The sequence below is a fragment of the Arachis hypogaea genome, chromosome 15 (genome assembly GCF_003086295.3).
Source record: "Arachis hypogaea cultivar Tifrunner chromosome 15, arahy.Tifrunner.gnm2.J5K5, whole genome shotgun sequence".
Lineage (NCBI taxonomy): Eukaryota > Viridiplantae > Streptophyta > Magnoliopsida > Fabales > Fabaceae > Arachis > Arachis hypogaea.
The window spans coordinates 4880708-4902916 of NC_092050.1; the positions used below are offsets into that span (position 1 = coordinate 4880708).

Sequence of the window (22209 nt, forward strand, 5' to 3'; positions counted from 1 at the left end):
TGCTGGGATAACTATGTCAGAAAAATTGTCCACCATGGACCTAGAAGTATCGATTAATTGTCGAAAAGGAAATTCAGTTTCGATAAAGGAAACATCTCTGGAGATGAAAATCTTCTTGTTCACTGGGTCATACAATTTGTATCCCTTGTAACCAGAAGGATAGCCAATAAAGATTGCACGCACTGCTCTCGGGGAGAACTTGTGTCTCTGAGATAGAAGAAAAGACGCATAAGTCAAGCAGCCAAAGTCTCGCAAAGACTGATAGTCAGGTTGCTTAAGGAAGAGTTTCTCATATGGAGAGCAGTGTTGAAGTGCTGGACTTGGTAAGCAATTGATGAGGAAAGTGACAGCCAAGACATAATTTCCCCAAAAGGTAATTGGGGCCTTGGACTAAAAGAACAATGCTCTGGCCACATTGAGTAGATGCTGGTGCTTTCTTTCAACAACGGCGTTTTGTTCTGGCCGCTCCACATAGGAGAATTGATGAAGCATGCCCTTGGAATTCAGATAATCAAGGAGCATTAATTCACCAGCATTGTCTGATCTCACTTGCTTTATCCTAGTATTAAATTGAGTTTTAATCATATTAAAGAAATTGATGAGAGTGTGAGAAGCATCAGATTTGCATTTTAACAAAAAAGTCCAAGTGAATATGGAATAATCATCCACAATAGTAAGAAAATATCTCATGTTATTATAAGTTGGAGCTCTATAAGGGCCCCAAATATCACAGTGAACCAAATCAAAGGAATTATTACAAAAATGATTATTGGATTGAAAAGACAAACAATTGGTTTAGCTAAGGGACAGACTTCACAAGTAAAATGATTGTATTTAAGAGTTTTATTGGACAAAAAAGGACTCAATTTGTTAAAGCTTTTTCTGAAGTGTGACCTAAATGAGCATGTCAAATAGTGCTATTAACATTGGTTACTGATTGACAGCTATGAACAGAACTCCTGGTATGGACTGTGTAGGGTGATTGTAGCAGAAACAGGTCATCAGTTTCATCACCTCTGCCAATTACTTTCTTGGAGGTCCTGTCCTGTATGATGAAGGCTAAGTCAGAAAAGAGGACTGTGCAGTTAGACAATTTCAATAAAGAACTAACAGAAAACAAATTAACTCGGAAAGGGGAATGAATATGACATTGTAAAGGATTAAAGAAGAATTAAGAACAACATTACCAATAGCTAAGGCACGAATTTTGGTATGGTCAGGTAAAGCAACAAAATGATTTGTAAGAGGTTTGGAATTTTCCAAAAAGTTAAAGGAATTAGTGATGTGAGTGGTGGCTCCGGAATCAACTATCCAAGAACTAACCTCTGCCATTTGATTCGAATAACATGAGAAAAATACTTCATCTGCACAAATTTCAGGTTCAATGTCCTGAAGAGCTTGCTGAGTTTGCAAGAGAGTCATCAATTGGTTGTACTGAGCCGCTATAAGTGAAAAGGTAGATATTGGAGATGGATCTTGACTTTCTTGATCATGAGCGACCTTGGCAACATGATGCACTTGGGATTTAGCATTCACAAGCTTGTTCTGGGAATATCCAGGAGGATATCCATGGAGACGATAACATTTATCTTCAGTATGTCCCAACAACTCACAATTAGCACAGAATGGACGATCTTTTCTCACTTTTATCTTGGGTCCAGAAGGAGCGGTGGGTCTTAGAGACTGTTTAACAGCAAAAGTCATATGTTGGCTTGGAGAGGTGAATGCTCTATGCTTCTCCTCTTGGAACACAAGGGAAAAGACTTTTCCAATCGGAGACAGTGGATCTGACAATAGGATCTAGCTTCGAACACTTGCCAAATTCTTATTGAGACTCATAAGGAACAGCATCACATATTCTTGATCAAGAAAGGCTTGAATCGGCTTAACGCCACCACAGGAACAAGATACCACTGGCTTGAAGGTGTTGAGTTCTTCCCAAAGTATCTTTAACTTTGTGAAATACTGTGAGACCGAGAGAGAGTCTTGAGTCAGAGACATGAGTGACCTGTTCAGCTAAAAAATGCGACGTGCATTGCTCTGAGAGAAGCGAGTCTCCAAATCTTGCCAGAGTAAAACCGCGGATCCAGCATAGATGACGCTTGTCGCAATATCCTTGGAGGTTGCATTCAGCAACCACGTAGTGACGATGTCGTTCGTGCACTGCCACGATTCAGCGAGCGCAAGGTCAAGAACTGGATCTGGCTTCGGGAGGGAGCCATCGATGAAGCAGATTTTGCGTTTTTCACTCAACGCAAGCCTCATCGATCTGCACCAAGAAGCGTAGTTGTCTTCTTGTAAGGGTTGTGAAACAAGCACGAACCCTGGGTGATCGTCGGATTGGAGCAGAAGATACGCATCAGGAATCGGCGAGGGCGGAGACGGAGCTCGAGGAGTATTGAAATCTTCCTGAGAAACTGTGGATACAGAAATCGCAGACATTCTGATTGATGAGTAGAAGAATAGAGAAAGAGCGAGAAGGTTCTTGTCGAAATGAGAAAAAGCGAGAAAGAGAAATGAAAAATCAAAAATTTTTTCTAAGAAAAATCAAAGAATAAAGAGAGAAAATAATGCGAAAGTGTGAAGAAGAATTATATGTGATACCATATTTAGAATGTGAAAAGAAATGAAGAGAAAAGAATGATTTTATTGACTATCAATTACAAATAAAATACAAGAACCTAAGAATGACTAATTAATTACTAACTGATTAACTTCGTGATGATGTACTTGGGTTTGTGAAACATCATATCACCTCCTTCACCTTCTTTATTAGTTCAGACTCCAATCTAGGAACCAGGAACGTAGCAGTTGATGAAATAAAGTTTGAGACCGCGAGATTTTTTGAAAGAAACATATATTGAAATAAGACTAAACATACTCCCGCAAATAATTAAAATTACAGCTACCATGTGTCGTTATCATTATGATGATCATGACGATATCATAATGAATTATTCACGATTTCACGCGATCCAATTAATTTGGTCGAACAGTTTAATTTTATTCAAGTTATTTTCTCTGTCTTTTTTCTTTCAAATCTATTCTATTGACGGACATATTCCTTACGCGCATATATTTTTGTGTAATCCACAATTTTTAGTTCTTAACAAAATGGTTTATTAATGAATCTATGATAAAGTTGAGAGGAAACAAAGTAAGAGCATGCTATGATTGGGGTGCGAACCTTTTTTTTTTGTCATTTTTGAAGGAAATATATTTTTCTAAAATTACTTCGGTCAAATGAATAGTGGTCAAAGAGAATTAGAATTTTTTTTTTTTTTATATATTTGTTTTTGTATTTTATATTTTTTAATTATTGTTGAAATAAGTTAGTAATTATAAATCTAATACATATGTTATTATAAATAAATATTATATATAAAATTACGAATATTAAGTTAAATAATTCTAATATTATTTTATAAAAAGTTGAGTAATATATAGATTAAACATTCATGTATAGAAAATAGTAGAGAGCTAATATTTCTAATAAAAGATAATTACTATTAACCTAAATATAAGATAAGTACAAAAGAAAAATATTGACTTTTAAATATGTATGCTTACCATTTAATTTTATAAGTAGTTTACATTTATTTTTAAATTTTTACCTTTAGAATGTGATAAATTTTAACCGGACTCCATCCTAGCTTTCTAATAAGATCCACAGCTGTATATTATGTGTTCATGTATTCAAGGAGAGTATTAGGCATATTATTATCTATTTATAAAATTTTAACCATAAACCATTTTAAAATGGAGAGAATAATTCTAACTAACATTTATATATCTCAAAAAGTTATCAAATAAAAAGATTTTGCTAAATTAAAATGCTTTCTTTCTAAAATAAAAATATTATTTTTTAATTATATAAAATATCATCAATATTATATTTTATATTAAAAATTTAAAATACAACTTATAAAACAACATAAAAATGTTATTTTCATCAAAATTTTTATTTATAATAATTTTAATAAATAGATGCGAGACACTTAAAATTTAAAATATAAAAGTGTCGCGAACAAAATCCGAGAAAATTGACTACTTACATAGAAATTATTAAAATAATTTGTATATAAAAATAATAATTAAAATATTAATATATATTATATTAAATAATTTATTATTATTTAACCATTTTTAACTACCAGTTAATTGCATCTGAGTATTTATATTTTATCTAGAAATTAAATTACCCTTAATATAAAGAGTATGATAGAAATAATGAAGTTCAAATGATTGTGATGTGGAAGATGTCGGTGCGTGAAGGGACAGGATGACACCCAGGAATTTGTAAGGGAAGGAGAGGAGGGGGCCCCACGTAGTGAACAGAATTAGTGAGATGGAAGCGGGTGTTGAAGCACGTGTCCTGAAGCCAAGCATGTTGGTCCACGTGACTAGGGGGGGCAGTTTTCCCATTCCACGCTTCCTTCTTTTCCGCATCTCTCATCCCCCACGTGAACTCCACTCGCACTTGTCCCCAACGCCTCTCCCCCTCTCCGTTTCTTCTCATTATAAATCCAAATCTATCATCACATTTACTTTATGTCAATAGTCAATTATTAACTTCTTATTTCTTTTCATTTATCAAAAAATCACTTTTTTTTTTTATAACCAAAAGAGGTGTTAGTAGTTAATTAACTAGTACTAGTAAGTTACTTATCACACTCACAAAGTTTTTATTGTGGACGTATGATCATGCACTTTGAGAAAAATAAGGACTATGATGTTTTTTAAAAATTAATTTCTTATTAAAAATTAAAAATAAATTATTTTAAATTTAAATTATTTATATAAAATAATAAATAAAAGTTAAAAAATTATTTAATTAACAAAAAATTCATCGCTCTTAGTAAAAATAATTTAGGATAGATAAACCATAATTATGAGCTTATAAGGAAGGGAAAGAGGAAATAATGAATTTCTTTTGCAAATTAATTAACCATCTATGAAGTACGAATATTTTACTAATTTATTATATTTGTGTATTCAATATATTTTAGATACGATATTTGTTGTTATTTATCCAATATGTGTATCTTTTATATCTAATTGTGTCTTAAAATAAAATATAAAATTATTATTAAGACACTTTTTGAATATTCCTAAATACTATTATGTATCAGAGTATTTAGCTTTATTTTTAACATGTATTATTGAAATGAGTTTAAAAATAATATATATTATTAATTATTAAAATAAAATTTTTTTAAATATTTTATATCAATAAAATATCAAAATATAATTATAACTTATCTAAAAAATTTATAAGAATTTCAAATTAGTGTGTCTATGTGTTTCGTGTTGTGTTGTGTTCGTACATCATAGCTAAGTAGCTAACAGCTAATGCGTTTAATTAGTTTGTATTTTTATTTTCAAAATTTTTTGAATTTTGTGAAAAAAAGAAAACAAAAAGTGAAAACAGAAAATAGAATTTTATTATTTTTACTATTTTTACTTTTTTCTTTATAAAATCTAGAAAGCAGAAAACACTAAAAATAAAAACAGAAAATAAAAACACAAACCAAATATACCTTTAAAATTTTGAATTTTTTATAAATTAAATTTTTATAGATAGGCAGACTAAAAGAATTTTATACAAAATATCACTAATATATTATTATATTATTAAAAGTCACTAATATTTAAATTTATTATTTCAGTTATATATAACAATATTTTAATTAGTTAATTTTAAAAAATTATTTATATTATTAGTATATTAAAATTAATTTGTAATACTTTTAAAAATCAAATATATTTATTATTGTCTTTTTCTAGAAAATAGGAAGATTATTAGGCATAATATTAAAAGATAAAAAGATAGATGATTCCTAAAGTAAATGTGTAAATAAAAAGTTTATGTTTCAGGTGTGGAAAACTCACAAGAGATGGTTGTTGGAAGGGGAAAAAAGGTTTGAGAAAATGGTGTTGATGGCTGGGGAGGGCCCTCGCATGGTAACCGCACGATATGTGTATATGAGTGTCACATAGGGTAAGGGATACAATATTATAAAATAATACAATAATTAATAACATGATGGTATAATAGGGACCCAGCATGGGACAAGAAAAATAAGATGAAAAGGTTATCTGTTTGGTTCATCCAACCCAATCCAATCCAATCCAATCCAATCATGACCATTACCTAGCTTCGTTGAATTGGACAATGAGTGCTGTAAATTGTAAAAAACAAGTCAATGGATACATGATGATGATGTTTCTTACAGTGACACTTCACCTAAGCCGTTCATACTTGGAGCCACCTTATCTTTTCCTTTAGGAGAAAATATTTCATTCATTTTTCTGCTTTTATTTTCACACAATTAAATAGTAATTAAAATATAAAAAATTATTAAAAAATTATCAGATTTTATTATTTTTTATTATTAATTAGCTATTAATATTTAAAAATATAAAATATATAAAATATGTTGTTAAATTACTAAACTAAAAAAATTGAGTTGATAACTAAATAATAATTAAAAATAATAAATTCTGATAATTTTTAATATTTTTCTTAAAATATTTAATAAAAAATATAATTTCCATCAATGGCAATTTTATCTAGAACCCTTTTTAGCCACTTTTAATAATTTAATATATTATCAGTACAAAATAATTTTATATATACAATTAATTATATAATCTTAAGTTAATAAAAATAATTTTTTATAATTATTAAAAAATTAATATAATTAAATTATTGTATAAAATATTTTATATTGTTAATATATTAAAATTAATTTTTTAAAGGTTTAATTAATAATATTATTTATTGACCAAGAAATTATAGTATAATTTTTCATACTCATTTAAGAGGTCGTAAGTTCGAATTTCTCACAAAAAAAAATGTTGTTTATTGCAATTCGGTACTGTGGACAGTATGGAATGGAAACCATGTGGGTTTATTACGGGCTTGTTGGATTTGCCTAATAAAGGAATTTAAGTGCACCATCCCTCCTTCCTATTTTAATCCCAATAAACGGTTCAATTATTTTCTTATTGTAAAAGATGGAGATCTTTGGCAATATTCAAACTACAATTATTAATGCCTCGCATTTGTACATGCATCTTGCAGTCATCATGAAACGAAAACAAAGAGATTCCGTGTCAATATCAATTGATGACCTTATTTCTGATATATAGCTTTTAGAATTTTAGTGTCAAAAGAATAATAATTTTTAATTTGAATAAATAGGAAAACAAAACCACTTGGTTTTAAAATGTACTAGTGCCACTATGAGCATGTGTTAATTGAATAAGTAGTTTTGTAATAATCATTTAATGATATTATGTGCACCTAGATTTGAATGACCTCTTGTCACTATATTCTCTTAGTGGGAAAACAACATTTTATCTTTTTTATTTAAAATAAATAGAGTTGTACTAAGCATAAGCGATGTATATAAGAGAAATTAAATTAGTACTTTTTAAAAGAGCATTTTTATATTAATTTTGAGTATTATATTTAAGTATACATTTTCAAAGTTTATCAAAGGAAGTTGTAATTACTAAATTATTATTCATATATATTTAAGTTTTAATATCTAATTATTTTAATAATAAACAAAAAATATAGTTATTACCTTTATTCCAAATTACCAATTTCTTCTTAAAAACGTGATAAATTAATAAGTAAAAATATAGAATTTAATTTTAAAAGTTATGTGGATCATTAGAAATACTATTATAATAAATTTAATATTTAATATGTGTAATTTCTTCTTAGTAATTGAGATATGTTCATTTTTATCCTTATACATAACTCCATTTAATTAGTATGCATTTGAAATAAATAAAATACTTTTAAACTTTATATACTTTGTACTGATAATTAGGATCATGGGGCATATGATAGGAAATAAAATTTCTCAAATTTTTTGAATTAATGTCATCAAATATGATTTTTATATATCAATTTAAAAGTTTTTACATTAAAATTAATATTATATTATCATATTAATAAAAATATTTAATTTTAAATTTACTATTTAAAAAAAATTAATCTAAATACATTTTTGATATTGTGAATATATTAAAATTAATTAGAATAAAAATGAGCATTTGTAAATTCCTTTGGTTGTGACTTGTGAGGAAGAAAAGGTGTAAGGTGTGAAAAGAGCCTATGTATTTTACCAAATGGTCAAAGGGGGTGTGAGATGAAGAAAGTGGGTGGAGAGAGTTAATGAAAATGAGTAATAAAAGGAGAGAGAGAAGAATCAAAAGAAAAGGGTGAGTATTATTATTATTTGGGGGGCAACACCCATGATTCTGATTATTCATAATTGCCCCCTCCCCTGTCCCTGACATCACTCAACACACCACCACTTCCCCACTACTTTCTATATAATCCCCCCTCTCCTCTCTAACTTCTCTCCAAACAAACCACTCCAAACCTCTCTCTCACTCTCATGACCATGGAAAACCAAGATTTGGGGCTCAGCCTAAGTTTGAGCTTCCCTCAACAACAACTCAATCTCATCCCTTCTCCCTACAAAACCCCTTCTTGGAACAACCAACCCTTCAATTCTTCAGGTGGGTATTTTTTTTCGATTATTCTTTCTTTTACCTTTTTCTCCCTTACATGCATGCTTCTAGTTTATTCGGATCTGGTCCCTTTTTTCTTTGCCTCAATTAAAAGTAGCATGCGTGGCCTGCTTACGTTCCTAAAAAACAACCTCTTTCTTCACCCTCCCTCTTTCACTCTTTTTTTTCTTAATTAAAATTTGTTGTTTCACATGCAGATAATCGAGATTCGGAGACATGCAGGGGCAGTGCTGAAGGTGGATCGTTCCTCCTCCGGGGGATCGACGTGAACAGCTTGCCGTCCGGCGTGGACTGCGAAGACGACGCCGGAGTGTCGTCGCCGAACAGCACAGTTTCGAGCGTGAGCGGCAAGAGGAGCAGCGAGAGAGAACAAAATAATGCCGAAGATCACGACACGGAGAGAGCTTCTTCCAGAGGCATCTCCGACGAAGAAGACGGTGAAACCTCCCGCAAGAAGCTCAGGCTCTCTAAGGACCAATCCGCTGTCCTGGAAGAGAGTTTCAAAGAACACAACACTCTCAACCCCGTAAGCAACCACCACCATACTCAAATTAAACAACCTTCATAACTCCTATGTTTTTGTCTCTTACCTATGCCTTCTTCTGCAGAAGCAAAAGTTAGCACTAGCAAAGCAGCTTGGCCTTCGCGCAAGACAAGTTGAAGTCTGGTTCCAAAACAGAAGGGCAAGGTTGGTATTTCACACTTTCTTCCACCTCTTTTATTTATTTATTTATCACTTTATTTATTTACGGTTTATTTCATTTTTCAGGACGAAGCTGAAGCAAACAGAGGTTGACTGTGAGTTTCTAAAGAGATGCTGTGAGAATCTAACGGAGGAGAATAGGAGACTACAGAAGGAGGTTCAAGAACTGAGAGCACTCAAGCTTTCCCCTCAGTTCTACATGCAGATGAGTCCGCCAACTACCCTCACCATGTGCCCTTCGTGTGAGCGCGTCGCTGTTCCTCCCTCAGCCGTCGATCCCGCCACGCGTCATCATCAGATGCCACAACCCCATCACCACACTCGGCCCATTCCAATTGGGCCCTGGGCCGCTGCTCCTCCTGTCTTCCGTCCCAGGTCGTGACGTGCACGCCTAAGACGAAACAAACGACATCGTTTGGGACAAAAGAAACGCACCCCCAAATTGAAAATATTAATAGGGTGTAATAGCGTACCCATGAATTCTGCGATCAAAGTATGGTCTAAGATATGGTGGTTAGGGAAATGATTTGGTGGGTCTACAATGTTTTGTATTAATTTGACCCATCATCTTTCTTTTCGTTTAGGGGGCATGACCTATTCTAGCTAGTACTAGTTAGGGTGTTTTTTGTTTCCACTCTTCAAAAAAAAAATATATACTTACTTTTCGCCCCCCTTCAAGCTCTCATCATTAATATGAGACTTTGTGTAAAGTGAAATCGTCTAATTAATTAATTAATTAGTTATATTTTGTAATTTTTTTTCTTTTAATTTCTCCCCCTTAACCTAACAGCAAGTTGAATTTGGTTGATGAGATTAAGGAAATGTTTCAAAGTTTGATTTTTGTATACGTGGAGATCCGTAGGGACTAATTGCGGTTTAGCGTGTCAATTTGTCTGAGCTAAAGATAAAAATAATAATAATAATAAAAGGAATAGTAAATCATTTGAATAATTTGTTGTCAACTTGTCATAAAAAGCGGCAAACATTAGCTTAACATTTTTGGGATATTAATATTATTGAGTCCGGAAGATGACGCTTTCTAATTATAAAAGGTGAAGAACCTGAATTGGTGAATCACTATTAGAAGGGATTAAGGAGCATTTTACTATTGTCTGGTTAAATTGGCTAAATACACATTAAGCGTGTGGGGGCAATTAATTAATCTTCTTTGGAGCCTAGTGCGTTTATTCTCTCATCATACTCTACATTATTGACTTTGCCTTCTTTGTAATTTTCTTCTTCCCTATTCTTTTCGTTTCCTACCTCTCACAAACTCACCAGGAAACACGTGGATTTAACGCTAAGATATTTAGTTAATAATAGATATGTTATATGTAACCCAAGAAAAAAGATTAAAATCTTTTTATGTACGTGCTTATGTATTATCATTTATCACAAAATACTGGTGCAGCTGCGCAGGGAATCAACTTAAAGGAAAAAAGGAACATACAAAATTCTAAGCAAACTATTATTCTATCTCGTTTGACATAGTTGTTATGTTTACCCCTAACTTTTTCTTTGATTTAATTCTGCGTTATTAAAAAAATAATATAAGAGTCTTGCTGAAAGACACATTTTAAGAGTATCGCAAAAGAAATTATTTTGTTAAAGTTATTGATAAAATAATTTTTTATATTTTTAATACATTAAATACATAAAAAGTTAAAAATATTATTATATTATTAAAATATAAATTAATTAAAGATTTAACTAATATTTGCCTTAGGGATACATAATAAAATTACTATTCATAGAAATTTTTTAAATTTTTTAATAAATACTAAATAAATATATTAAAAATTTAAGTTTTTGTATTTTTAATACAAATTTTTTTAATTTGTAATATTAACATTTGTCTTTAGGACACAAGGTAGTTAAACCCTATAACTAAATTCTTAATATAAATAGATAAATGTGTATTCAGTACATTTCTTTTTTAATGAGCATTAAAAACAAAACAGAAGATTAATTTAAGAAGGATGAAATAGTATACTTAGAAAGAAGAAAGAAGGAAGGAAAAAAATATCTATACATACATTGGCTGTTTCATTTTCAAATATTGTTCAAAATCATATACTACGTTGAAATTGGCTGTTTTAATTTTATATTATACCATGATTTTCTCCCATCAGCATTCTCCAAGGATATTGTTCAAAATGTTGAAATCCAAATCATATTCCACGTTCCATGGTAGACTTCATAAGATTCTTGAAGGAATGGATTTCGAAACACATTCAAACTTGAAAGTACATGCATGCTAGGAAATAGGAACTCTTGTTTTATAGATCGCCGGTCAATAACACTTTCAAATTAAACCTTCTACGTGACTACTTGAAACTATATATATATTGCTACTTGGTATCATGATTTCATCATTGGGCGAATCTTGACTAGTCAAGAACTATGTGTTGTTGAAACAAAATTCTCAGATTGAGCAATCTCTTTTAAACAAGTGCTTGTGTTTGCATTTGAATGAAATTGGATAACCCGTAATCTGACTATGCTAACTGACTTTAATTTTCTGGTTTTCAAAACTTATTTTGTCTGTATTTAGGGACACATGCAGTTTGCCTACGTTCTTCTTTTCAAAGGTTGACTGGGTCCATTAGTAAAGTTACTTTATTTATTTCACTATAGCTAAGAAATATATAAATGATTGACTAATTCTTTTCTTCCCATAAGAGTTAGGATCATCTCCAATTCAATGGATTGCTGCTAGGTGGGACAATTTTATCAAAGCTAGCTTTAAATTGAGACTGTCCTTAAACCCATTATTTACTAAGGATCTGATTTTTGTTTTTTAAAGGCTAGCTTATTCTATAGGGAGTTGCTTTTTACTTAGCTCAAAGTTATTATCACTACCTTTATCTTTTTCTTTATTCTTTTACATGAAAATGGAACTTTTTCCACTTTACCTATTATCCAATATTGGCAGAAATAATTTATATACAGTAAAGCGTAAAATCTATATAAATAAATAAAATAAATGTATCATGATCAACAATCATTGTATTTGTATTTGAAGCCCAAGTGTTTCACCAATAATTCAATAAACACCGTTGAAACGGAAAAGGCTGAAAAAAAAAGGAAAAAGGAAAAAAGCTTCTTCACCTGTGAGTGGCATGATATTAGGGAAGGGGCCCATTGTTTATCTGCACATCCGAATGGCCCAGAAATTTCAGAGAAAAAGAAAAAAAGTATTCCCCATGAAATAGGAGCATAATGGCAAGAACAAACATATGTTGCAAGCAAGCTTTTCAGTTTTACTAACCTCCTGTATGACTTATTCCATGCATGATGATAAATAGAACAATGTTTCTTTTCTAATACAATAAATGTTAAATAAGGTAAACTGTTTTTGGCTAATTATTTTTTATTACAAACATTTTCGTACTACTAAATAGTCCTAGGTTTAAACGTAACCTGATCATACGTGGTTCATTTATTATTGACGACAGTTAGAGTTTCTACTACTTGATGAGGGCTCACTTTTCAAGGCATAGATGCAATGCACTCAAATTTCATTAATTTTGTAGCGCCCTATTGGTCTTGGTGGTGTAGACTGGAGTCCAATGAAATTTAAGCCTTGAATGCTGTAGGCCATGAATACGACAAGGACCCATTTAGTAATAAATTAAGGATTTAGAGGGGCCGAGAAAATTAACTTGCACAGGACATTTTATGGGTAAAATAAAAATGACTCATAATAACCAATGTGAGTAAATTAGCTACATGGTAGGTGGTGCTGTCCTTCAACCAACCCTTGTGATTATGAATGTCAAAAAGCTAACTTTTAATAATAAGGTCTACTATTGGCTTATTGAAATCGTGAAAAAGTTTGCTTTCTAAACTACAGTAGATGATAATGGACTTTTTTGCTATGAATTAATCATGGAAATACTTGGCCACCAATCCCAATCAATAAGTAGTATACTCTTGTAGTGTAATTTGGTGCAAATATCAGTTCAAACACATTTTCCTACAATTTTTCAAATGTTGTACAACAATCATCAAGTATAATAGGATGACCTCCCTTTTGGTTAGACACTGATCTTCGTTGTTGCCAATCAATCAATTAACCAATGAAACCATGTATGATGTACAATGTAAGGCCACCAGTATGGCAATGATCTATTTACTTATGCTTAAGCTGATGGTTATACCTCCATTGTTCGAAACAAGGCGGCTTCATTAGTGCTCTGATATAATTTTTCGCATTCTCGAGAAACCAGCCTTGCTGGTGTAATCTTCCTTCGATGAGTGGTCCTTCAAGTACGGCACTACATGTTTCTTCATATCTTCCACGGAGATTCCAAGGTGTTTTCCCGGAACACTAATGAAGTGGACTCTGCCAGCTTTATCCAGTGTTCTTAAACCAATCCAGTCTTCAATGTAAAGTTTTGTCTGAAAAGCAGATAAAGTAAGAAAAGAGGAAATATGTCAATGAAACAAGAAATTTTGTGACAGCTCACATTACATGGTTTGAAGAACCTTTCATCATAGTTTTTCAAATCTCACGTTGCATTGCTATGCTTTGATTTATGACTTTCAAAACATATGATTATTTGATATTAAAGCATTAATTTTTACGATATGCCATGAACTACAATTTCAACTATGAATTGATTCATATCTTAGAAGGCATTGATCCTAAGATCCTTCAATAGAAACAATGCGTTGGTGCTGATAGACTGAAACTTTTAGCTACAAAAGTCCCCTGCCAAACCATATATAGTGCAACAGTATGCAGCAAACAATTAGCATCAAATAATGCTGGGAAATGGGAAGCAAGTGTTTCAGTCTTTGGTGTTACGTTTGCTACTCAAAGGAAACTTATAGAATCTACTTTTAAGAAGTCGGGATGATAACAACACTTACGAACTCAAATAGATGACAGAATCTGAAGGCATGACAGCTAAATATCTAGAGCAGTCAAATTACAAGACATACCTCTTGAGGTGGTAAAACTGGGTTGAATTCGCCATCTGGGTAATATCCAAACCAGGAAGTTTCCTTTGGTATCAAAACAGTGTCTTGCTCAAACTGTTAATGTAGAAAGAAAGATGGTAAATAAATCAATTTGGCTTTCAGGAATTCAGCTAGAAAAATTCATAAATCATCAAAGATACCTGTAGAGGACTCACCATGATAAGTACCAAGTTCTTCAAGCTACTAAATCTTTCCTTGTAAGTGAAATTTCTCTTACTTGGTATCTCGTTGTTAAGCACTGGGAGAAACCTACATTTCTCCAAATAATCGGGTATAGCCTGAATTTAGAATTGATCTTAATGTCAAGGTTTGGATCAAATTTAAGCAAAGCAACCAGACAAGTAAGAATGGACGACAGTTGACTCCATTACGGTGATCGATAAAGATAGATATAACAAAGAAGTGAATTTTCATTCCTCAAATTGCTCTAGTTAGAGAAATAAGTCATCAGTCACAACTTCTTATCTTTTGAAGTATTAAACAGAGGAATACTCACATTTGGTAATTTAAGATATCCACTTGGAGCTAAGTGTTCCTGCAATTTTAAAAATTTGAGGTAAGTTCAATAACATGAGTTGCATGATGCTAAGTGCCAAGACAGTGAAAGAAAAAAAAAAATGAAATGATAGAGATGAATACTTGAATATAGTCACTGTAAACTTGTCCCTTGATGAGGCTGTCTGCAAGGATGCAGAAGATACCAGACTGTATAAAGCCAAAATGAAATACAATTTAATATATCAGAATCAGGCAAAAGAAAATTGGTATTTTGTCAAAATGTAGAGATAAAATCAGACAGAAGAGTTTTTATAAGTTTATCTAATATAATACTCTATAGAAGATAAATCTCCTTAAATAGCTTTGCTGTATTTCATGGAATCAAACATTGGGAGGAAATGAAATGAAAAATAGAGAAAAAATATAAGTTCTCACTAGGTTTTAAAGAGGACCATATGTTCGTTCCCGATTGCTCCTAGTCCTAGTCTCTATCTTCAGAAGGGGACAAAAGAGCTATGGTGAAGAAAGGTAGCTGAATCTCTTTTACATTATCCATCTTTGCTATTCTATCAAGGTAAAAGACATCGTTTAATTTTCGCTCCTCGTCTTCTCTTACACATTTTACGTATTTAATTGCAATATGTCAAGGATGCCATCAATCCAAATTGTTGAAAAGAATTTTCAAAATAAGATGCAAATGATGAGAGTTTCACATATTATTATTAGTTACATTGTTTGCACCTTCTTATAAAATAGCGGAAGTGGAGATTGATTAAAAAAAATATATACGGGAAGGTGGTAATATAGCATGCAGTATTTCCAAAATCAATAGCACAAGACACAGGAATTACAAATACATCATCCTGGAAAGATACTCACACCACATAGAGGAACTGAAGCAGTACCAGCATGAGGGCCTGCTAAGGATATAAAGTTTTTAACCTGTTCCAACAATAATATAGAACAAACCTCATGAATAAATTGACAATGGTAGAGGTAAAGTCATATTTATTATCTATAAACTTTTTCAGCTGTGGTACTGATAGCTACTTAATGTACTCAAATTTCATTGCATTTTCCAACAGGAAAATCAATAGTTCTTTATTGAAGAACTAATGCAGTCAAATTTCCCAATAATTTCGGAGACTGAGAAAACTTTCTTCATATTTCAGGGAAATTATTTTTAACTATATTTCCTGTTATTTAGATATTTGTTTATAATGCCAACAAGGAAATAGGTAGAGATATACATAAATCATCAGGTAAAATTTGGAAAAAAGTACTACACTTGGAATATTATAGATTCTTACAGGAGGTCCTCCTTCACAAAATTCCACAATGCCCCGGCCAATTAAATTTCCCTACAGAGCAAGAGAAATTCAAGAATAAAACAGAAGGTTTTAAGTTATGGAAGAAGCCAACAGGAATGAGCTATGAAACTAAGTAGTTGTTTAATATTACATGATGAATAGCTGAAAAAGGAAAAGTAATATCAGAGTTAGGTCATCTGCCCTACCCATCTCTCTTCTCAAACAAAATAAGTAACTAAATAATAGAAAATGTAAAATAAATATCACAAATTGTTACAAAACATGCTAAAAAAAATGCATAACAAGGAAAAGCAATGAAATATGTAACTAAGTGTTACAAAAAATATAATAAACTAAGATGAATTGCAAGAAAGCACACATAAACGACAAGGGAAATCAACAGCATTGTCACCAAATATCTGTCAAGGGGGACTTGGCTGATGCAAACCTTTACTAATGTCATCTATTTATAAAGCTTGGGTCTGAAATAACAGATAAATCATAACTTCATTGGATTACTTTGAATGTAAAAAGATTAGTCACAAGTATTCTGTCAGCATAACTTCCCTATTTTGTTGGAGGCACCTTAAATTCATTTAAAGCATTTGCAAAAACTTTCTAATATAGCACTCGTCAGCACTCATTGGCATTCCAAAGATTGAAAGAGAATTCACATGAACAGAGAAACAAAAGGAAAAAATTAGAAAAATCCAATTCTGTTGTCATACTTGTGAGAGCCCAACAATGTTGTATCCTCCCTTCAATTCTTTCATTTGCTTCACCTGCACGTGGTGGCAGGGGTCACATTTTCAAAAGGCAAAATTAGGTTTAAAAGCATAGCAAGAAATGTTACCATAATACTGCAGGAATCCTAATCACCTTTTCACAAACAATATTAGTCTGCAATCAAGTAAAAGAACACAAATGTTAAATAATAAATACTAGCAATTCCTTCCACTCAACATACCAAATCCTCTTTTTTCTTAACTATACCTGCTCTGTCAAAGGCAGAAACCATGAATCCCATGATCCATTGCCTATCTCACTGGAAAAATTGGGATACTTTATCAGTGAAGAAAGTTAAATTACAGCTTCAGCATGCTGAGTTCAAAACAGAACTGGGGAAAATACTAGAAATGATGCACCATAAAATAACTGTACTCTACATATAGGGAAGAAATTAATATAAAGAACAAGAGTAATGCAAGCATACACGCAGTATCCTTTCACACCCGAGAAGCTGTTCAATTCCTCAGTGAAAGTTTTCACTCCACGATTGGAGCACTGGTCTCCAATTCCTGCCACAAGAATTCATTGTAATACTAGTATAATGCTACCTAAAGATGGTGAAACCGTAACAAAATAAAGAACAATAATATAGCATCTTTAAAAAAAAAATCCTAAACATCCTCCTAAATACTGAATAAGTTAGATAATTTCAAAGTCTTGAAATCTTGTAAAAGAATCACTCATTCCTTGACTTAGCTACACTTAAATCAGCAAACTCAACTAGTAAACTTGTAAACTCAGTCTAGGGCCTAAACTTGTCAATCATAAGAGTCATGAGTTTTAACCGGATAGTTTGATAACCTTGTCTAGGAGGATGTATTTAGAAAGATAATCAATAATTTAACTAGAAATAGAATAAATTCCCAAAAAAATGCAACAAACAAGTAGCGCAGGCTGCAACCTATATGAGTAATAGTATATGATGTGATATGAAACATGAAGGCTTTTCAGAAACCGAATCCGTGTAAAATCGGAAACATATGTGGCAGAAATTGGAAAGGAGTAACCGAAATTAAATATTAGAACTACTATAGTCAAATGGAAAAGCAGAATGAATAATAATTAAAAAGACAGTGTAACTAAACTCATTTATACCAAAGTTTACTACATTTATATGAAGGTAAGCAAGTAAGTAAAAGTGAGATACCATGGAGGACGATAAAGGGAATGGAGTAGGCGAGGGGGAAGATTATGAAGAGAATCGCCATTGCCATGGCCATCGCCATCGCCAAGTCGCAAGGGGTTGAGGAAGGTGCGTTTGGTGTATTGTAGTGTAGTCAAGGCTTCAACTTGATTCTAACCAACTACTACTCCCAACGCTTATTATTGTGTTCCCATTCCTGTTAGGCTGTTAGTTACTAATAACGACAATCACGCCCTTCAATTAAAATTGCTACCCTCAACTCACATTAAGTATTTTTCATATTTAATAAACTTGACTAAATTATTATCTAGTAATTTTTAATTATTAATTTTATATAAAACTAACTACATATAAATTTTTATTATTTTCGTTCCCTCAATCATATATACTCACCATATCTTAAATAATAATATTATAATATTCAATATTTATGAAAAATTTAATTATTTATCTCTATATAAAGGTTTGATTGTTATTATGATGATAAATTATTCTGTAAAAAATATAAATAATATTTATAAATACATAAAAATAATCAAGTTTTAGGAGTTTTAATATTTTTAGAGTTTTTTAGTTTTTAATTTAAAAAATTAACTAATTAATCAAAAAAATATAATAAAATTATGAATTTAATTTTAACAAACAGATAATTTTATTTTTTAAATAATGAGTGTTATATATGTATATTAAAAACCTGTCATTCATCAAATTAATTATCTGTAAAAAATATATATTAGAATATAAAATATATATTAAAAATAGATTAAATAACGTATATATTTAACATAAATATAATAACTGATTTAATAGTTGATATTATGACTAGTTTTTAGTATATATATAACGTTTTTGTTTTAAAATAACAATCCATACAAATTAAATACATGAAATACTATTCTTTGAACTGAGAATTCGCTCTTATGAGAAGAAATTATTATGGTGCATGAGGTAGATAAGTTTGTTTTCTTTCCATTAAATTCAAAGACGATGCAAGGCTAAAATTTACAGGGAAGATTGATTTCCAGATGACTTAACCAGCATGTGCCTAATCCTTTTACTTGTAAGCTTCCATTACTTCATGGACAACCAAGCCGACAGTTAAAGCGTGCACGACTCATATATGTGGCCAATTGGCCCTTAAGCATTAAGGTTAATTTTTTTTTTTTTTTGTCAGTGAATTGGACAACTTCCAATTCTAGGTACCCTAATAAATTGAACAATCATCAATTCTAGATACATATTCCATCCACACACTCTTCACATTTTTTTACCACATTTTTTCTTCAATTGCAATCTCTAGAATTTGAACCTTAGACCTTTAAAGTAAAGAGGAGGAGATATGTCATGTGAAATAAGGTTCGTTGGTATTAAAATTAATTTTTAATTTGGTGTCAAAGCCCATGGTCTTTTAGCCCATCTTTAAAGTTGGATCCCTCATCACTGAACCTCATTCCCATTACATGGGCTGTGTCACTGGCCCGTTTTAATAACAAGAAAAAAAAAAAACTCCCAGCCTTATTTACAGTTTGATTTCTCAATAGGTTAAACCACTAAAAATGCATTTGAATTATTTTGTCATTGCAAAAATTTTTAAAAATTTTATTATCAACAAAAATATTTTTAATTATTTAAAAACGTGACAAAAATGCGCATCTATGAACTGAAATGTTCTAGATTAATGCAAAAGAATCATGTGACAAACGGTAGTTCTTATTTGGAACGTGGGACTCTAACATTTGCAAATAAATCGGTCCAACCTATTCGAATAGAGTAAACTACCCGACCCACTGCAGATAGGGTAGAAATCGGTTCAGGTATGCCTGCGGGTAGGGTAGGATACGGGTTTAGAATGTATCCTATTCTACCCTATCCGCACCTCATATATAACACATATTTTATAAAAATTAGGTATATAGTGAAGGAAGTGAGAGTTGAACTAACTCACAACCCTCCTCATGTAATGACTTACAATAAGTGAACAACCATAAATTAGTTAGTTAATTTAGTAATTTAGAATATTAGTTTTTTATTTTATGTTATTAATATGTATGAAATTCAGAATGATTGAATTTTATATTTACTTTAAAAAATTTGATATTTCTGCGGATAGAATAGGGTAGAGTAGGGTTTAAAACTTTAGGGTGTGGGTAGGATTAGGGTTGAGAGATTCTCAACCCACAGATAGAGTAGAGTAGAATTTTAATGAAATTTTTAACTTGCGAGTAGGGTTAGGGTAGGATTTAGACCCTACTTTATCTTACCCATTGCTAACCTTAGAAGCAAATCTTTAATCACACTAGATATTTTTGACATATTTTAAAATTATTTACAAATATTTTCGTTGATAATAAAATTCAAAAATATTTTTATCAGTGCCAAGTTACATGCATTTTTTTTTATCGTTTATCCTTTCTCAATACTATCCGTTGACCAAAATGGCAAAAACTATGATATTGACTTGAAGGTAGACTGTCTTTGAGTTTGAGGTGCAGGCAAGAAAAAATTTATTTAAGAGAATACTAAAAGTCAGAAATTTAATTGTCAAAGTTTTAATTAGGCATGGCATCTACAAGTAATCAACACCCATTGAATCTTAACATATTCCTACTAGAATTCTGGTTATATATACTCGTAACCAATCTTTTTTCCTATGAATATTTTCCAACCATTAAAGCAAGTTAGCAATCTAACAGTAACAGCTTAAAGGATATATGAATATATATGAGCCATTAGTAACACCTCTGTTTAAAGTCTTTTTTACATTGAGCAGTAATATTTTGCTCTTGGCAAAGCTTACAACAGCTTTTTCTTTTTCCAATTTAGTACAAAACATATAACTATCACAAAACTTTAGAATATAGTGGAGTAGACATTTGGCAAGCTCTGCAATAATGGGTCCTCTTTCTCACTGCAATTCCATGTGGACCCAGTAACCTTTATTATGCTTATCATCATAAGTGCAATTGCCACCGCCAAAGAACACATGCTCAATCCTAAAACTGGACACAAGGTTCAAACATAAAGTTAAAAATTATAGAATCTTCATGCAATACAATAATTACTGATGTACTATAAGAAATTTCTTAATGTCTCATAAAATATACATGCTGACATTAAAATTTCTACTCGCGTGATTATGAATTAACAAAGTACAAACTAATATAAATGAAAAAAGATTAATTTTTACCTGTGTAACGTGTTGTGTGGGAATCTGTGGTCTTGCTTATTGCTTTATCTTTTCTTTCTTCAGAATGCGGCAAGTTCCATGTCAATGCAAGACCAAGACTATTGTCTGAGATATAAGGGCTATACTCAAAGGGAATTGCCACGGTTTTGAAACCGTTGCAAGAACCAGGCACATGCAGTTCAGGGTCGACAGTGTAAACATGAGAACCTGAGGCACTCAAGCATGGAACCTCAGTGAAAGAAGGGGTAGATAGCTTTGTAGAGCAATTGAGGTATGTGTAGTTCTTCAGAACATGGTAGTATTGGAAAGGTGTAGATGAGAGATTGAGGTTGAGAAAGACACCATGAACACAGTTCTTGGGATCAAGAAGCTGAATCTTTTTGGTATCATAGCTAATGGATTTGACAACCAAATCACCATAAGATGGAAAATGGATAGTGGTGAGGTTTTCCTTGCAGAGGAGTTCAAAGCCAGGGAGGGATCCTTTTATGTGGAATGGATAGTGGATGGAAGGGCCATCATGGCTGCACTTGGATGAATCATGGTAGCTTGAATATGTGGCTTTGGTGGTTGAGGTTTGGAAGGTTAAAACCAAGAGGAGAATGAAGAAGAAGAAGAAGGAGAAGTAGGTGAATGAAGCCATCGGTTATTGACTTGAAAATGCAGAACAAGTCTTGAAGGACAATTAGAATAATAGGATGTGTGAGGCACTCTTTGCCAGTTCTTAACTAGTTATATTGGTTGGTGGGGTCAGGGGTGGAATAAAATTCCAACACCAGCAATCCTAATCTACCATTTAAAGATCCTTCACAATTCTAGTAGCACATTTTCTTTCTCTTTTTCCAAGTTTACTATTTGGAATTTTTTTTTTCATTCTTAAGGGCTTGTTATTCAATAAAAAATATTATACTATTTATTAATTAGACAAATTTTAACTTTCTATTTTGTTAAGTTTTATATGAATAGTTGAGATTTAAAAGAGTCATCTACTAATTAATTGAGTTAGCCATATATTTTTCTTTTTAACTTTCAG

General features: G+C 31.6%; 4 protein-coding genes across 8 annotated transcripts; 1 reads left to right on the forward strand and 3 right to left on the reverse strand.

Moving 5' to 3' along the window:
* Nucleotides 1-2016: 2016 nt before the first annotated feature.
* Nucleotides 2017-2442, reverse strand: LOC112747762 (uncharacterized). The gene has a single exon (XM_025795952.1). It carries the CDS (start codon nt 2440-2442, stop codon nt 2017-2019), a length of 426 nt encoding a protein of 141 aa, XP_025651737.1.
* Nucleotides 2443-8112: 5670 nt separating this feature from the next.
* On the forward strand, nt 8113-10012 carry LOC112747751 (homeobox-leucine zipper protein HAT4-like). Its single transcript, XM_025795942.2, has 4 exons — nt 8113-8544; nt 8754-9082; nt 9165-9244; nt 9326-10012. Exons 1-4 carry the CDS (start codon nt 8421-8423, stop codon nt 9639-9641), a joined length of 849 nt encoding a protein of 282 aa, XP_025651727.1. The 5' UTR covers nt 8113-8420; the 3' UTR covers nt 9642-10012.
* Nucleotides 10013-12253: 2241 nt separating this feature from the next.
* Nucleotides 12254-18246, reverse strand: LOC112747749 (uncharacterized). 5 transcript variants are annotated; one of them, XR_011872726.1, is made up of 14 exons: nt 17993-18246; nt 17270-17354; nt 17050-17101; nt 16936-16956; nt 16785-16838; nt 16057-16107; nt 15626-15688; nt 14888-14953; nt 14745-14783; nt 14404-14526; nt 14210-14302; nt 13423-13663; nt 12749-12852; nt 12254-12411 (listed from the first exon to the last, which is right to left on the reverse strand). XR_011872726.1 is itself a non-coding variant. In XM_072217554.1 (13 exons), exons 1-12 carry the CDS (start codon nt 18069-18071, stop codon nt 13451-13453), a joined length of 939 nt encoding a protein of 312 aa, XP_072073655.1. In that variant the 5' UTR covers nt 18072-18246; the 3' UTR covers nt 12254-12411; nt 13423-13450. The 5 variants fall into 5 exon arrangements, 4 of the variants coding, with proteins under 4 accessions (XP_072073655.1, XP_072073656.1, XP_025651726.1 ...); XM_072217554.1 differs by lacking the exon at nt 12749-12852; XM_072217555.1 differs by lacking the exon at nt 12254-12411 and having other exon boundaries at nt 12555-12852.
* Nucleotides 18247-20676: 2430 nt separating this feature from the next.
* LOC112747752 (RING-H2 finger protein ATL22-like) lies at nt 20677-21971 on the reverse strand. Its single transcript, XM_025795943.3, has 2 exons — nt 21177-21971; nt 20677-20988 (listed from the first exon to the last, which is right to left on the reverse strand). The coding sequence occupies exons 1-2, from the start codon at nt 21817-21819 to the stop codon at nt 20840-20842; spliced, it is 792 nt and encodes a 263-aa protein (XP_025651728.1). The 5' UTR covers nt 21820-21971; the 3' UTR covers nt 20677-20839.
* Between the last annotated feature and the right edge of the window lie 238 nt (nt 21972-22209).

Coding starts and splice junctions, on each gene's coding strand:
- LOC112747762 (XM_025795952.1), bottom strand. CDS start 2,442: ATGTCTGCGATTTCTGTATCCACAGTTTCTCAGGAAGATTTCAATACT.
- LOC112747751 (XM_025795942.2), top strand. CDS start 8,421: ATGACCATGGAAAACCAAGATTTGGGGCTCAGCCTAAGTTTGAGCTTC. Junction 8,545..8,753: donor CCAACCCTTCAATTCTTCAG/GTGGGTATTTTT, acceptor TTTCACATGCAG/ATAATCGAGATTCGGAGACA. Junction 9,245..9,325: donor TTCCAAAACAGAAGGGCAAG/GTTGGTATTTCA, acceptor TTCATTTTTCAG/GACGAAGCTGAAGCAAACAG.
- LOC112747749 (XM_072217554.1), bottom strand. CDS start 18,071: ATGGCGATGGCCATGGCAATGGCGATTCTCTTCATAATCTTCCCCCTC. Junction 16,957..17,049: donor TTCTGCCTTTGACAGAGCAG/GTATAGTTAAGA, acceptor ACTTGATTGCAG/ACTAATATTGTTTGTGAAAA. Junction 13,664..14,209: donor CAGTTTTACCACCTCAAGAG/GTATGTCTTGTA, acceptor TCTGCTTTTCAG/ACAAAACTTTACATTGAAGA.
- LOC112747752 (XM_025795943.3), bottom strand. CDS start 21,819: ATGGCTTCATTCACCTACTTCTCCTTCTTCTTCTTCTTCATTCTCCTC. Junction 20,989..21,176: donor CCACACAACACGTTACACAG/GTAAAAATTAAT, acceptor CCTTGTGTCCAG/TTTTAGGATTGAGCATGTGT.